Here is a 12818-nt window from a genome sequence, read left to right as displayed (position 1 = left end):
ACATTTAAAGTTTTTTTTAAATCGTATGAATCGTATGAAGTAGAAGTTGCAACTTCCCACAATTTTTCCACGAGTATATTTCATAACTTAGCTTAATTTTCATAAATTGAAATACACAATTTCTGTATTAAAAGAATAGTCTCATGACGAATTCAAATAACTTTGAAATCGCGAAAATCGAAATAAAAGTTAATAATAGGTCTGTTCGCGTACTTTCAGCACTAAAATTCGTAAAAAGAGTGGGGGTGAAATTCTCTCACAAAAAGACAAAACTACACAAAAGAATGCGAACGGGAAGTCGACAAATTTTTCCCACAATTTGACTGTCAAAAAAATATAAATTTTGAAACATCTTCGTTTCATTTCGTGTTCAGAATTTTTTTTTTACATGGATAAATCAAGACAACATTATTTTTTTATTGAAAAACTTGAAAATTGTAATCTTGTTACTGTTCTTTGGGAAAGAATTTTTAATTTTATAAGTGTCAGCAAATAAATTGCATTTATTTAATTTATTTGAAGTTCTATTAAATTTGAGAAATTTCTTGGGCTAAAATTCGTAGGTTGTAGTCCAGTCAATGAACGAAAATAATTGCCTTTACCTCAAATAACCAGAGAGTTTAGTTTTTTTTCTCTCCGCACTTAATAAGGGATGTCTGGTGATGACACAAAAAATTCCCAAAGAATCTGACGTGAGTTTTAGCGGTATTTAAGAGAAACACGGAGTTTGTTTCAGTTTTTCACGTTTATCTCGAAAACTATTTGTCGTATCCAAAAATGTTGTTCCACAAAATTAAAGCTCATTAAATTCCCATTTCTTATAGTTTACAAACGGTTTTTTCGGATAATATATTTCCTCTATGCTTAGCGGTCTGGCGATTGTAATGCCCATATTAACTGTGTGAAGAACATGATTTCCATGCCTTCGGACATTTCTCGCACGCCAAATCATGTCACCTGTGTTTTCCGGATATGATAAAACTTTGTTCAAGAGGGTTACTTTACTATGAGAAGAACTGACTGATTTTGGCAGAGGTGTGGTCGGACCAGACAATTGAACAAACTGTAATGCGTGGAATGAAGAGTGGGTGTTTTGACACGAGGCCGTGGAAGTGTACTTCGCAAATGGGTCTTGGGCTCATCACTCGAAGAATTCACTGGCGTTCTTTTTTTTTTACTAGTGAGCAATATTAAGATTTTAGGGAGGCACGTAAAATTAGAGATAATACACACATTTCAGACCTTTCAAGTTCATCCTCCATTTCTAGTTACAATTGAAATCGTGTACAGACGCTAAAAAAATGCATAACATATTTTTTTAGTACATTTAATAACCTTTTTTCCGTGAGAAGAAAACATGTGTTTTCCTTAAATGCCGATAGAGTTATTTTAGAAGCTAAAACAAGTGCAAACAAATTAGCATCATATTTCATAATGACATTTGATAATCTTTTATTTTGTAGAAGATTATTTTTTGATACGCCAAATAGATTTAAAGATAAACCCGAAAACCCGAAAAAACCGTTTGTTTCTCTTCACTGCCGCTAGAGTTATTTTATAAACTATAAAATATATTAAGAAAATAATGGAAGTTTTTGTATAAAATTTAATGAGCTTTAATTTTGTGGAACAAAATTTTTTGATACGACAAATAGCTTTCGAGATAAATGTGAAAAAATGAAAAAAAAACTCTGCGTTTCTCTTAACTGCCGCTAGAGCTCACGTCGGATTCTTGGGGACTTTTTTTGTGTCATCATCAGACATCCCTTAGTAAGTGTGCTAAGTTTCAAAACTGTTGGATTTTTTTTTTTTTTGAGGTGAAAACATTTATTAACTGGAGAAATATTTTACTCTCTCGTGAGCGCTCTCTTATACGAAAAACGACGAAATGTTTGAGTATACGAACAGGATTTAGTTAGATTTAGTAGTTTTTCGTAAAATTAGACTGTTTTAGGAAGGTACGCGAACGGACCTAATATCAAATTCATTGTTATTTTAATTTTAAATGAAAGTGAAATATCGGACTTTCCAAAATCCCAAAATGTGTAGGTTTATTGATTTTAAAATCCGAATCGAATAAAGTCCATCAAAAACCTTAGAAAATGTATAATTGTAACTTAACTATCGAGGATACCGAAACTCTTCGCTGATTTTTTTAGTAAAAGGACCGTTTCAGTATTGTTTCGTTGCAGAGAAATCAACAACTTTTCATCTTTATTAATTACATCCTAAATAATCTCGAGCAAGTACATCGACTTGACGTTATTTTATCGATTTTTCGAAGGCACGTATTCAAATTGGAACATATTCAAATTAAATTGCCTGTAATAAGCACTTTCAAGTCCAGTTTTGGTAACCCCCGGGTGAACCTCAAGGCAGCCATCTTGGACCCTTTTTTTGTCTACCAAAGACTTATATGTGATCTATTTTCAAATTCTACTCATCTTCCATTGCCAATGAATATAAGTTGTTTAGATGTGTAAAATCTATAATTGATTTGTATCTTTTATAAAATGGTAATTAAAAACTTACGCAATGGTTTACTGCAAACCAATCACAAATTTTCTTCGAATTGAATAAACTGAAAATTTAACTGCCTAACCCGCCCATAATAACGCGGTATTTTAGATGAGGCACTTATCCAGGTTTTATCGTAAATATAAGGTCTTCAAAGACCCTTTTGCTCTTAAATCGCTATACATGTACCTCCTTATGTCAGATCAGCATTAGAATACTTTTATTTTGAACCTTTACATAAAATTAATTTAGACAGAATTGAAATGATACAAATTAAATTTAAAAATACTTAAATTATTTTAAACAACTTAAAAAAGACGAAGCTTATCAATAAATCCGTCTTGACCGTGTTTTATCAATTTTCTCGACCCTTAAACCCCATCTCTGGTCTCAAAAAAATTCTAACACCTTTTGGTATTTAACTCAATCAGCAAACGAACAACGAAATGAGCATCGACACAAGTGATTAATTTGTAACGGATATTGGTCTAAATTCAATTCAAAATAAAACTAAAAGAAACACCGTTATTGTTGTTATAAAATTCTATTCAATAGATGCGTTTTATTCACTTGTTCAAAATACATAAACCAATTATGTAGAAACACAGTCAATATATAAAAAAAGTGTTTTAAGAGGACCAAAAACTAAGTAATTATGACAAGTTCTTATTTTCTTTCTTTGTCTTAACTTATCTTCATGGTAGCGAGAGAATAGTAATTAGAGAACAGTTTTAACTTTAAGATAATTTAACTTAAATTATGTTTCAAAAAAATAAAAACTCGATATTTGTTTAATCCTTATTTTTCTTGTGTTTTGGTTCATCACGTTCGTTTCCACCACGACGCTTGCGATTGAAACCTCCCTTATGCCTGCTCTGGGTATTTCTTCGCGATTTCATGTGGTCGACGGCTTTAGCCAAAAACTCTTTTTCCTCGTCTTCAGTCAGAAGGCGAAGCGTTAATTCTGTTGAGTCCGACAATTTCAACTAAAACAACAAATCAATATTCATAAATGACAAGTTTAAAATTATATTTTTGATTTAAATAACAAACCTTCTTGTCTTCAACCTTTTCGAGGAAAGGTGCTGCTGAGTTTTCATTATGCAAGCGAATGTGTCCTTCTTTATCAGATTTGCTGTAGTCAATGTAAGCGATATCGGCATCGAGAGCTTCGAGGGCTGATCGGATGAGTTCACGGGTGGTGGCTTCGTTAGCACCTTCGAAGAAGATAACAGTTCCTTTTGGCAATTGGAATTTGTCTTCTTCTTTCTTTTGTTTGCCTTTCTTCGACTTGTTGCGCTCCTCCTTCTTTTCTTCGTAGTAAACTTCTTGCCATTTACGCACAAGGTCGTTATCCTTGAATTGAACCTTTAAAAAACAAAAATGAAGTCGTTAGAATAAAAGTTACGATTGTTTTTCCCGCTTTAATTTAATTCCCAAATATTTACCTTTTCCTTTGTGATAAACTCCTCGGTTTGTTCCTTTTTAGCAAATGTCACAAACACACTGCCCTTGAACTTGTACGTCTTTGTTGGTTTATCCAAATACTTCCTCATCGAGATATTGGCAACTTTCTCGAAGGGGTTGAAGAATTCAAGAATATCGGCCATTTCGATGTCCAGAGGGAAGCCCTTGACGTAGGCGGTGCGAGACATTATCTCCTTACGCTTCTCCTCATTATGCTCGGGAATGGGTCGCTCTGGATGACGACGAATCGACTTTTTGTCCTCGCTGATCTCAACAAGACCTTCGTCGGACTTATTCAGAGCATCGACAATGACACTGATATCGGTGGTGAGGGAGGCCAATCTCTTGAAGGTCAACAACACATCGAATGGAACCCAGCCATCTTCGTTCTTGGAAATCTGCTCCAGGAGGAATTTGTCACGATGTAAATTGGCATCACCGAAGTAGTATTCCATTTGGCGGATGATCTTTCTTTCGAGGATGGATGTGTTGCCGTTGGTGGCTTCCTTTTCAGAAGATTCCACTTCCTCTTTCTCAACATCATCCTTGGTTTCTTCTTCCTCGGAGGTTGCCGCTTTGGCGTTTTCCTCAATTGGAACTTCTTGGGGTTTGTCTGCAACGTCAGTCATGTTGTGTGTGGAGATTTTTTCTCGCTGTAACATTAGGTTAGGTTTTAAATTAATGAATTACACTTTGTCCAAGCAAAGGGAGTCTTAATATTTGAATCAGATGGATTTACTTACTTTTTAAGTGGCTTTTAAACAAATGAAAGTTTAAATTAAACGAAATTCTAACAAAAACACGTGTTTGTTGTATGTTTTTCGAGACAAGCACGTTAGAAGTTAACAGAAGGACCGCCGGCCGTGATGTCAAACAATTAAAGAAAAAATGGTAGTCTGTCATTTTGTTCGAAAATTTCGATATGCCAGAGTGCATTCAGGCTCGAACAATGAATAAGAATCTGTTTGGTAACGTAGATGGTTCTGCGCATTTTTGAAAAATCAATGTTTACTATGAAATGTAACTGAAGTCATCCGGAAGAAACGTAATATACAGTAAAAATAATAATTTGGCTCAACTTTAAATTTCTGCAGCACGAATTTGTTTTTATTTGATAGATATGTGCAAATAAATAATAACTATATCAATTTTAAAGCGAGGAAACATTAATTTCTATTTTAAATTAATTTTCAAAGTTCTTTTTTACAGAAAAAACACGCAGAGGTTGATTTTGAGATTTTGACATTTCTTCCATGTTTTTTTTTCATTTTTGTCATGATTGCTTTTTTTTGTTGGGGACTTTTTTGAATTTTGTGCTCAAATGCAAAAAGTACTTTGCATATACCCAAACTTGCACCCACCCCAAAACCTGTAGTGTTATCCATTCAAAAAACTTGGTTTAGGCTCAAAAAATGAAATACAAAAAAAGTAGGGTTACGTCCGAAAAATTAAATATTCTTTTCTATGACTTCCTCGGTTTAATATTTAAAACATGTTCTATTGCGACCCCTCCCTAAGTGTAAAAAAAAATCAGAAAGAAATTCGAAATGCGGTAAGGCTAAACGCGCACATGCAACTTTTAGTTTCTAAACTGAGCTGAGCACTAACGAATTATATATGTAAAAGTCCGCGCACATGCAGAAACCAAAATGTCGCCCATTGGAGCAACTTTTTAGTTTGTGTTTTGACACAAACTAGACGATCACCAATTCCTTAGTTTGTGTCACAAGAAATTATAAGTACCCGTGCGGACATTCAACTATGTCGTTAAATAATTTTCTGTAAGTACAAGAGAGAGACAAATTTAGTCAAGGTGAATACATTGTTTCCTTTTATTGGTTAATTTCGTCGAATACTTTCGGAGTTGCTTATGTGCGCGATGTTTGAGCACCTAACGATAGAACTATTTGTTTTCGAAAATGTGTGCGCCTAGCCTAATGGAAAATCACCCCAATAATTTTTAAAAATCATCAGTAAGACCTACGGAAAATTTTGTTAAGAACTAAGACCGCAACTGTTGACAAACTAAACCTAATTCTAATCAGGTTTTGAACTTTGAAAACAATTATCAGGCAATTAAGAAATCAGCATTAAAATTGAATTTATACATAATCGGTCCTTATTTATTTCGACATAAAAATATGCTATGGAATAAAAGACTGATTTTCAAAAATTGATTAGCCAAACATCGATGACGTTTTGTTCCAAGAAAATGTCGCAACTTGTCATATAGTGCACTTAACCATACATTTGTTGCAAAATCAATTTCATGGTAAATTTCATTCGGACTTAATACCTCACGATTATTTTTTAAAGGGCCATGTTATTTCAATGGTTAATGCCAACAAAACTACAACTCTTGAAGCATTAGAAATCATTTTTCTAAGCCACTATTGATGCCATTTGACCAGATTTACTGACAAAAAAATAATTAAATTAGATGGCGCAACAGTCCGTAGAGAACCAGGGCCTAGTGACTTACAACTCTTCCTCTGTGCGAGTAATTTGACGGATGGAGGGGACCTACAGTTTGTATTCCGAATCCGAATGTCTAATTTGAGAAAGCACTTTTTCATGACAAGAAGTACTCTTGGAGGAATTTTCAATTCCTCGCAAGAGGCAGTACCCGTAAATAATACTTTTTTTTAGATGGCACAGGCATGCATCGAACCCAAGACCTCTCACATGACACTCTAACGCACTAACCATCAAGCCATGGGTACTACAGATTTTCTGAAAAAGGAAGTTAAAAATGGATTTAGTAACTCGTAGCCTTGGCTAATATGACAGAAGTCGTGTTTCAACATTTTCCATTAAGTTATCAACAAATTTATAAGAAAAACAAATTAATTCAAACAATATTTCTGTCTTTTATTACTATTTGAAGTTTTTTTAGCCCAGGAAAGAGTGGTATGCAGTTGTTATCAGTAGTAAATTCAAATTGTTGAACGCACTCACTTTTGCATTCATCTGAAACGCAGCCATTTAACCCCGAACGAATGTCATTAGATTTGACAGCAATCAAATTAAGCATTTTCATTTTCGTAAAAACACCAAAACAATTTTTTAAAGTAGATTTTTTTAATTGAAAAGAACCATGGCTCATAATCCTCTTGATAAAATCAATGCTTTAGATGCTATAGAAAAAGAAATTATAACCTGTCTTCAAAGTGCAGGTATGTCGACCAAACTACTTACCCAAATACACGAACCAACTTTTATTTGTTTACAGGTCAAGCACTCCAAGAGCTCAGCAAAGAAAAGTCCTCCCAGAAAAATGCCGAAAATCAGACTCAACAATTTCTGAAATCCCTATCGAACGTCGAGTCGAAACTAAGCGAACAAATTAACTACCTCACTCAAGTGTCCACCGGTCAACCACATGAGGGTTCTGGTTATGCTTCGGCCAAAGTTCTGCAAATGGCCTGGCACAGAATTCATCATGCCCGGTCTCGAGTCCGTGAACTGGAAGAGTCTAAAGTAAAATATACGCAAGCTGCACGTCAACAGCAGCAAAGACAAAGCGATTTCTATCCATAATAACATCTAAAAAAACTTAATAGGCTTAACATTTTGTATTTTTATTTCTACAATGAATGATTTTTGACAGAAATAAAAAGTAATTTAGGTACTTTCTGGGGTGATCTTAGTTTTGTCAAAGAAATTATTTTGTACCACAAACCGAACGCACTGGAGGAGAACGTTCCGTTCGTGGCGAATGTCTGCCTCTAGCAGTTTCTCGAGCATTGTGTTCTGTCGCCCCACTCGCAGCTTGCGATAGTCTAGGGCAGAGTTTCTCTTAAGAGGATTAATCCTGGTTTTCTTGCGAGGTGGTTCACTTTGTGGTCGGTCAGGGATATTTGTGCTCTTGGATATGGCCGCCTCCTCAGGTCCTTCGTCATCACTCTCTTCTTCTTTGGGTGTATTCTCTTCCATAGATTCCTTGGATGTTTCTTCTGTGCTTTCGGATATCACTGGCTTTTCTAAATCTTCTATTTTGCTTTGTTGAGGTGCAGGTGACTTCTCTGTGGTGTCTTGTGATTCTTCTTGTGTGCTTACGGTCGGTTCTTCTTGAGATTTTGTTGATTCTTCATGAACAATCTGCCTCTCAACTTCTGGCTTCAAAATTGGAACTTCTGTAGATAACTCTTCTGTGTTCTTTGGTTCATGTTTCTCATCTACCTTTGCGTCAAATTTGTCTTCGACTTTCTCTTCAAGTTCTTCCTTCTCAGAGCTTTCATCTCCATCTTCTTCAGAATCGGAACCATACATTCCCAACAACGAAGATAGGACATTTGTTTCAGTCTTCTTTTTGATGACTTTGTAGTCTGCCATTCCTCCAGTTCCTTTAAACATTCTTATACCACCACATCTCTCTTCCTCCACTTCGGTTTTAACCGACAACTCGTCTTTTGGAGAAGCGGAAGCCACCTCCTCTTTTTTCTTTTTCTCAAATTTTCGATCTCGTTGCCTCTTATTTTTGTTGTTGTTTCGCTTCCTTTTATTTGTCTCTGGTTTTTCGGAATCCTTCGTCGGGTTGTCACCTTTCATCTGCCGTCGATCTTCACGATTCCCAAATCTGTTCTTTTTCTGCAGTTCCAGCTTTTCCCCTCGCAACATTCTCTGCTCTCGAGCTTTGTATTTCTGCTCGACACTGGCAACAGTGGGATAGTTTTTCTTACGATCCGCCCTCCATTGAGCGATTTCCTCTGGAGTACTCAACTTCTTTAGCTGATTATACAGCCCAGTGGCATGTTGTTGTGCAATGTGGGTGTCCATAAATGCAGGATGTCCCCGAAATCTACACTCATCGATCTCGCATTCAACATGTTCACTGCGATGGACTTTGTAGTCGGTGGATGTGTGGAATTCAGCTTCGCAAGGTTCACAGAAGAATTTCTGTTTACGATCGAATTGATTATTTGTTGTGGGAACTTTCAGGGGACTCAGGAATTTGGGAGGCACAGTTGAACCGCGAGGTCCATACATAGGAGGTGGTTGCTCTTCCTTTGGCAAAAGTTGTATTCCCTCGGGTGACAGGAAATGTCGAACTCTGGAGGGTGGAGTATCAAGATTCTTGAATTTCGGAGAAGGTAGAAGAAACTTCCCACTTTTATCCATTTTTATTAACTTCAACTAAAAAATTCTTACTTTTTCCAAAATAAGTATAGTGTGAAGTTTTCGTGATTTGTTTACTATTTTTCTTTTTGTAGCAACTGTCAAATTTAACACGTGTGGTTGAGGTGAATTTAGTAGGTGTGTTTGATTTAAATTTTTGTAAGACATTATGGCCCATTTACATGTTGATCTGACACAAACTTTTCTTTCAATAAATAATTTAAATCTTTTTGAAATTCGTGTTTATTTTGTGATCAAAAATCGAACAAAATATTTTTGGGTTCAAAAGAAAGAGCAAAAGAAAATATTGAAAACAAGTCTATAGTGAAGCCACCACATTTGCAAGGAGTGTTTGAATTCTCAACGCTTTATTTTAAATTTTATCACTTAAAGAATGGTGACAAAATGAAAAGATTTCCAGAATTTAATGAGATTGATATACTAAGTAACAGTTTGACAGTTGAGAATGTCAAACTCCTTTGACATTTCTGTTCAGTTCGGTTAGGCAAATTGTTTGTTTTTTCCTCCAAATTGTGGAAAGTTTCTTTGACAAAAATAAACTTTGTTTAGTAATTAAGCTCATTCTTCTTTAAATTTCCTAGATTTTAAGACAAATCTCAAACTATTTACGAATCCATTAACTGTTTGGTGTGCATTACTGGATTGTGGCATCATCGATATTTCTTTCGATGGAATTGCGAGAGCATTGAAGACATTTGATTCCAAGAAGACGGTGGAACTTGTCATGTTAAGCTCGCTACCCATCAATCACCAATAAAAACATTGAAATGACAGAACTAAATAAATATAACGTTAATAAAATGACAGCTTCTACTTCTGTTCTTTTCTCTTTCCTTGTGTCAGTGGAATGAAAGGTTGCATTCACTACCAAGCCAAGGGATTCTGATTGCCTAAGTTCAACTACAAAAGGAGTTGAAAATTTCCCTCAGACGTAGTGTAAAAATGTCGGCTACAAAGTTAGTGGAGAAGGATTTTGACGTTTCATAATCAGCTGCTTCTTAAGGACACAAGAATTTAAAATGAAAAGAATCTTTCGGTATTTAAATACAAATAAAAATCAATCATATTATATCTTCTATTTGGTTCTATTGAAATTAAAAAGAAAAAACAACTATTTAAAGTTCTGAAAACACAAATGTTTCTTATCTTATATTATTTTATTTGTCATTAATATGACAGCTCCGGATTGACTACCTTCGTAGTGCAATTTCACAAAGCTAGTTGAATTTTAACTACGTAGTCACTAGTTTTGTGAATGCGCTCAAATAAATCTTTCACATGCAAATTAAGTTTTCTCATGCTAACCAAATGAGAAATGTCATTTTCTAAAACGTATGTTATTGACGTCTTTGCATTTACAACCTATGGGGGGTGGTGACATTAGCTATTGCAGTTCTTTTACTTATTTTTTGTACATAAAAGTTCTAACGCCATCTTGAGGCTACTGACAACGTAAAGAACAAAGTTTGATTACAATGCTATAGATTTTGTATACAAAGTTGACGATTTCAACAAATTTTAATTACTCCTATAAAAATGTATTTTCTGAACATGGACTTACAGCAAAAAAACATGCACATATTTGCCTCCTCTTCGAAGTGTACTTACAACCTAATAAACTTTGACAAGCTCTGCTGTCACTTAATTTCACCACACCATCAATTCTACCAACTTAAACCAAATTAAAAAAAGTATAACTCCCTTCAATTCCGTCAGATGAAAAATAAATGGTCTTTTGTCAAACCTCGAACGACGACAAAATTTTCGTGCACCTTCGTCTATCGAGATCATGAATTTATTATTCGCCATCGCCATCGCTTTCGTCTGCAATTTAAAATAAAAAGTTTATTTTAAGAACTCGTTGCGTTCCAATAAAAGAAAAAATGAAAACTTGTCCCTTCATACCAAAGCCCAAAAATAAGTGAATTTAATTTTGCCATTAATTCAGAATTTTTTGTATAGCCCTGTGCTCCACCGTCGCCGCCGCCGCTGCCGTAGTGTGCTTCAATTCAATTGTAAAGAAATTTTCTATTTTATCACGAAAAAATAAATCTAGCCAAACCAAATAGAAAAAAAGAAAGCAAGCAAGCAAAAAAGTGAGATATTCTGATTGATTACACATCCGTGTGCGCCGTGTGAGAAGAAATGTGAACGTGAACGCGAAGTGAAGTGATTCCTCGAGAGTTTTCCATTTGGGAATTTTATTTTTGTGGCTGAAATCTGCTTTGTTGTGTTAGGACGCAATTCTCTGGGCTTTATTTAGGAGCAGCAGAAGCACCGACAGACGACCGACAGAAGACACACGACCATAGTTTCCAGGATTATCGAAGGTAAGAAGATAGTTTAGTTTGGCTGAGTATCGCAATTTCAGGCCATTTTTTGCTGTCAGCTTTTCCCGAGAGCTGAAAATAAAGGAAAAATTAAACGAAGAGAAGAACTTCCTCTGTTGTTATTTTTACGAGCGTGATATATTTTTTTGGTGTATTTTTATTTTTAAACTTGAAATTATTTGGCGAGCGTTCTTTCGTTTGCCATTGCGAGCGTCGAGTAGCGCCCCAGAGGGACGAAGACGAGGAAGAAAGTGATCAGGCAAAAAAAGACGCACCACAGCGACGAAGAGGACGACGACGACAGTTGGAAAAACACAGAATTCTTTTGGTTGCGTTTGTGTTTTTTGTAGTTTATTATATTCTTACTCGCTCCCCACTCCCCCAACTGGCACAAACAAATGAACAAAAATGTTTGGTGTGTCGCTGTAGATTCACGTAGCTTCTTTGAACTCAAATCTAGCCAAGAAGCCACCATTTGTTGCTGCTGAATCTGAATCTCTGGTCGATGAAGGGGATCGGGTTTGGGTGTGCTACACGCCTAGAAAACACTTGGTTTTTTTATCATGACCCTCGTTCAACGACGACGACGTCTCAAGAAGGGGGCAGAACTGATGGCAATACCGATGTAGATGTCGATAGCAGTTTGTTACATTTTTTAAGGAAATACATGTTGAACAACCGACAAAGTTGGTTCTCTTGTTATGGACCTAAGTTCCATGCCTGAACAACAACAGCTGCCGCTGAGGTGGTTTGATAAAAATCAAAGTAGAAGACTTGCTGATGATTACGGTGGCAGCAAAGGAATGTGAAACTTTGAAAGCCAAATACATAAATCCCATTGAGATGATGTTGATGTTGGTTGTTCTGGTCGTGTTTTTATTGTATTTAGTGTCTCACTAAGTTGTTGAGACTAGAAGCCATGAAAACAACCTAAATTCATGATCACTTCTGTGTAGCTGAAGCCAACAGATGTTTATCAAAAAGAAGGAGAGAACATAGATTTTGTTGATTAAGAAAATGAAAAAAAAAATTGGCAAACAATTGCAAATTTTTCGGTTTTCCCCAAAAAAAGAAAAACAATAAAAAGCCGACGGATTTTGCGCACGTAAATGAGTACCGAGTCCGAGTGCAATGTTTTGAAATGACTGTCCCACTTCCGATTTAAATATTTTCCTATGTTTTTACTTAAGTGTTTTTTTTATGGTACAATGAATGACTTTGGGGGAAATCAATTTACAAAAATGAATATCTTAGGAACTCTTGTTCCATCAGCCATGACTGTAGAGGAGAATAGCCCTAAAATATGTTTTCATATTTTTCCTGGGAAAAGAAATTGAACAAGATTGAATTGGCTGCTAAAAAATG

General features: G+C 35.5%; 4 protein-coding genes across 6 annotated transcripts in view; 2 read left to right on the top strand and 2 right to left on the bottom strand.

Annotated features, from left to right (window-relative positions):
* Positions 1-3086: 3086 nt before the first annotated feature.
* LOC129951925 (la protein homolog) lies at positions 3087-4886 on the bottom strand. The gene is made up of 4 exons (XM_056064289.1): positions 4728-4886; positions 3966-4637; positions 3571-3885; positions 3087-3503 (listed from the first exon to the last, which is right to left on the bottom strand). Exons 2-4 carry the CDS (start codon positions 4611-4613, stop codon positions 3309-3311), a joined length of 1158 nt encoding a protein of 385 aa, XP_055920264.1. The 5' UTR covers positions 4614-4637; positions 4728-4886; the 3' UTR covers positions 3087-3308.
* Positions 4887-6988: 2102 nt separating this feature from the next.
* On the top strand, positions 6989-7625 carry LOC129952290 (mediator of RNA polymerase II transcription subunit 11). Its single transcript, XM_056064805.1, has 2 exons — positions 6989-7160; positions 7217-7625. The coding sequence occupies exons 1-2, from the start codon at positions 7082-7084 to the stop codon at positions 7522-7524; spliced, it is 387 nt and encodes a 128-aa protein (XP_055920780.1). The 5' UTR covers positions 6989-7081; the 3' UTR covers positions 7525-7625.
* On the bottom strand, positions 7545-9180 carry LOC129952289 (FMR1-interacting protein NUFIP1). Its single transcript, XM_056064804.1, has one exon. The coding sequence runs from the start codon at positions 9103-9105 to the stop codon at positions 7609-7611; it is 1497 nt and encodes a 498-aa protein (XP_055920779.1). The 5' UTR covers positions 9106-9180; the 3' UTR covers positions 7545-7608.
* A 1684-nt stretch (positions 9181-10864) lies between these two features.
* The window catches only part of LOC129949011 (rho guanine nucleotide exchange factor 7), a 57020-nt gene continuing 55066 nt past the window's right edge, over positions 10865-12818 (top strand). The window contains exon 1 of one of the 3 annotated variants that reach the window (XM_056060198.1): positions 10865-11453. The gene's annotated coding sequence lies outside the window, so the exon portion shown is untranslated. The remainder of the gene's footprint in view (positions 11454-12818) is intronic. The other 2 variants (XM_056060200.1, XM_056060201.1) reach the window with 2 other exon arrangements.

Source organism: Eupeodes corollae, chromosome 3 (assembly GCF_945859685.1).
Source record: "Eupeodes corollae chromosome 3, idEupCoro1.1, whole genome shotgun sequence".
Classification (NCBI taxonomy): domain Eukaryota; kingdom Metazoa; phylum Arthropoda; class Insecta; order Diptera; family Syrphidae; genus Eupeodes; species Eupeodes corollae.
This window is presented reverse-complemented; position numbering and strand designations above follow the sequence as displayed.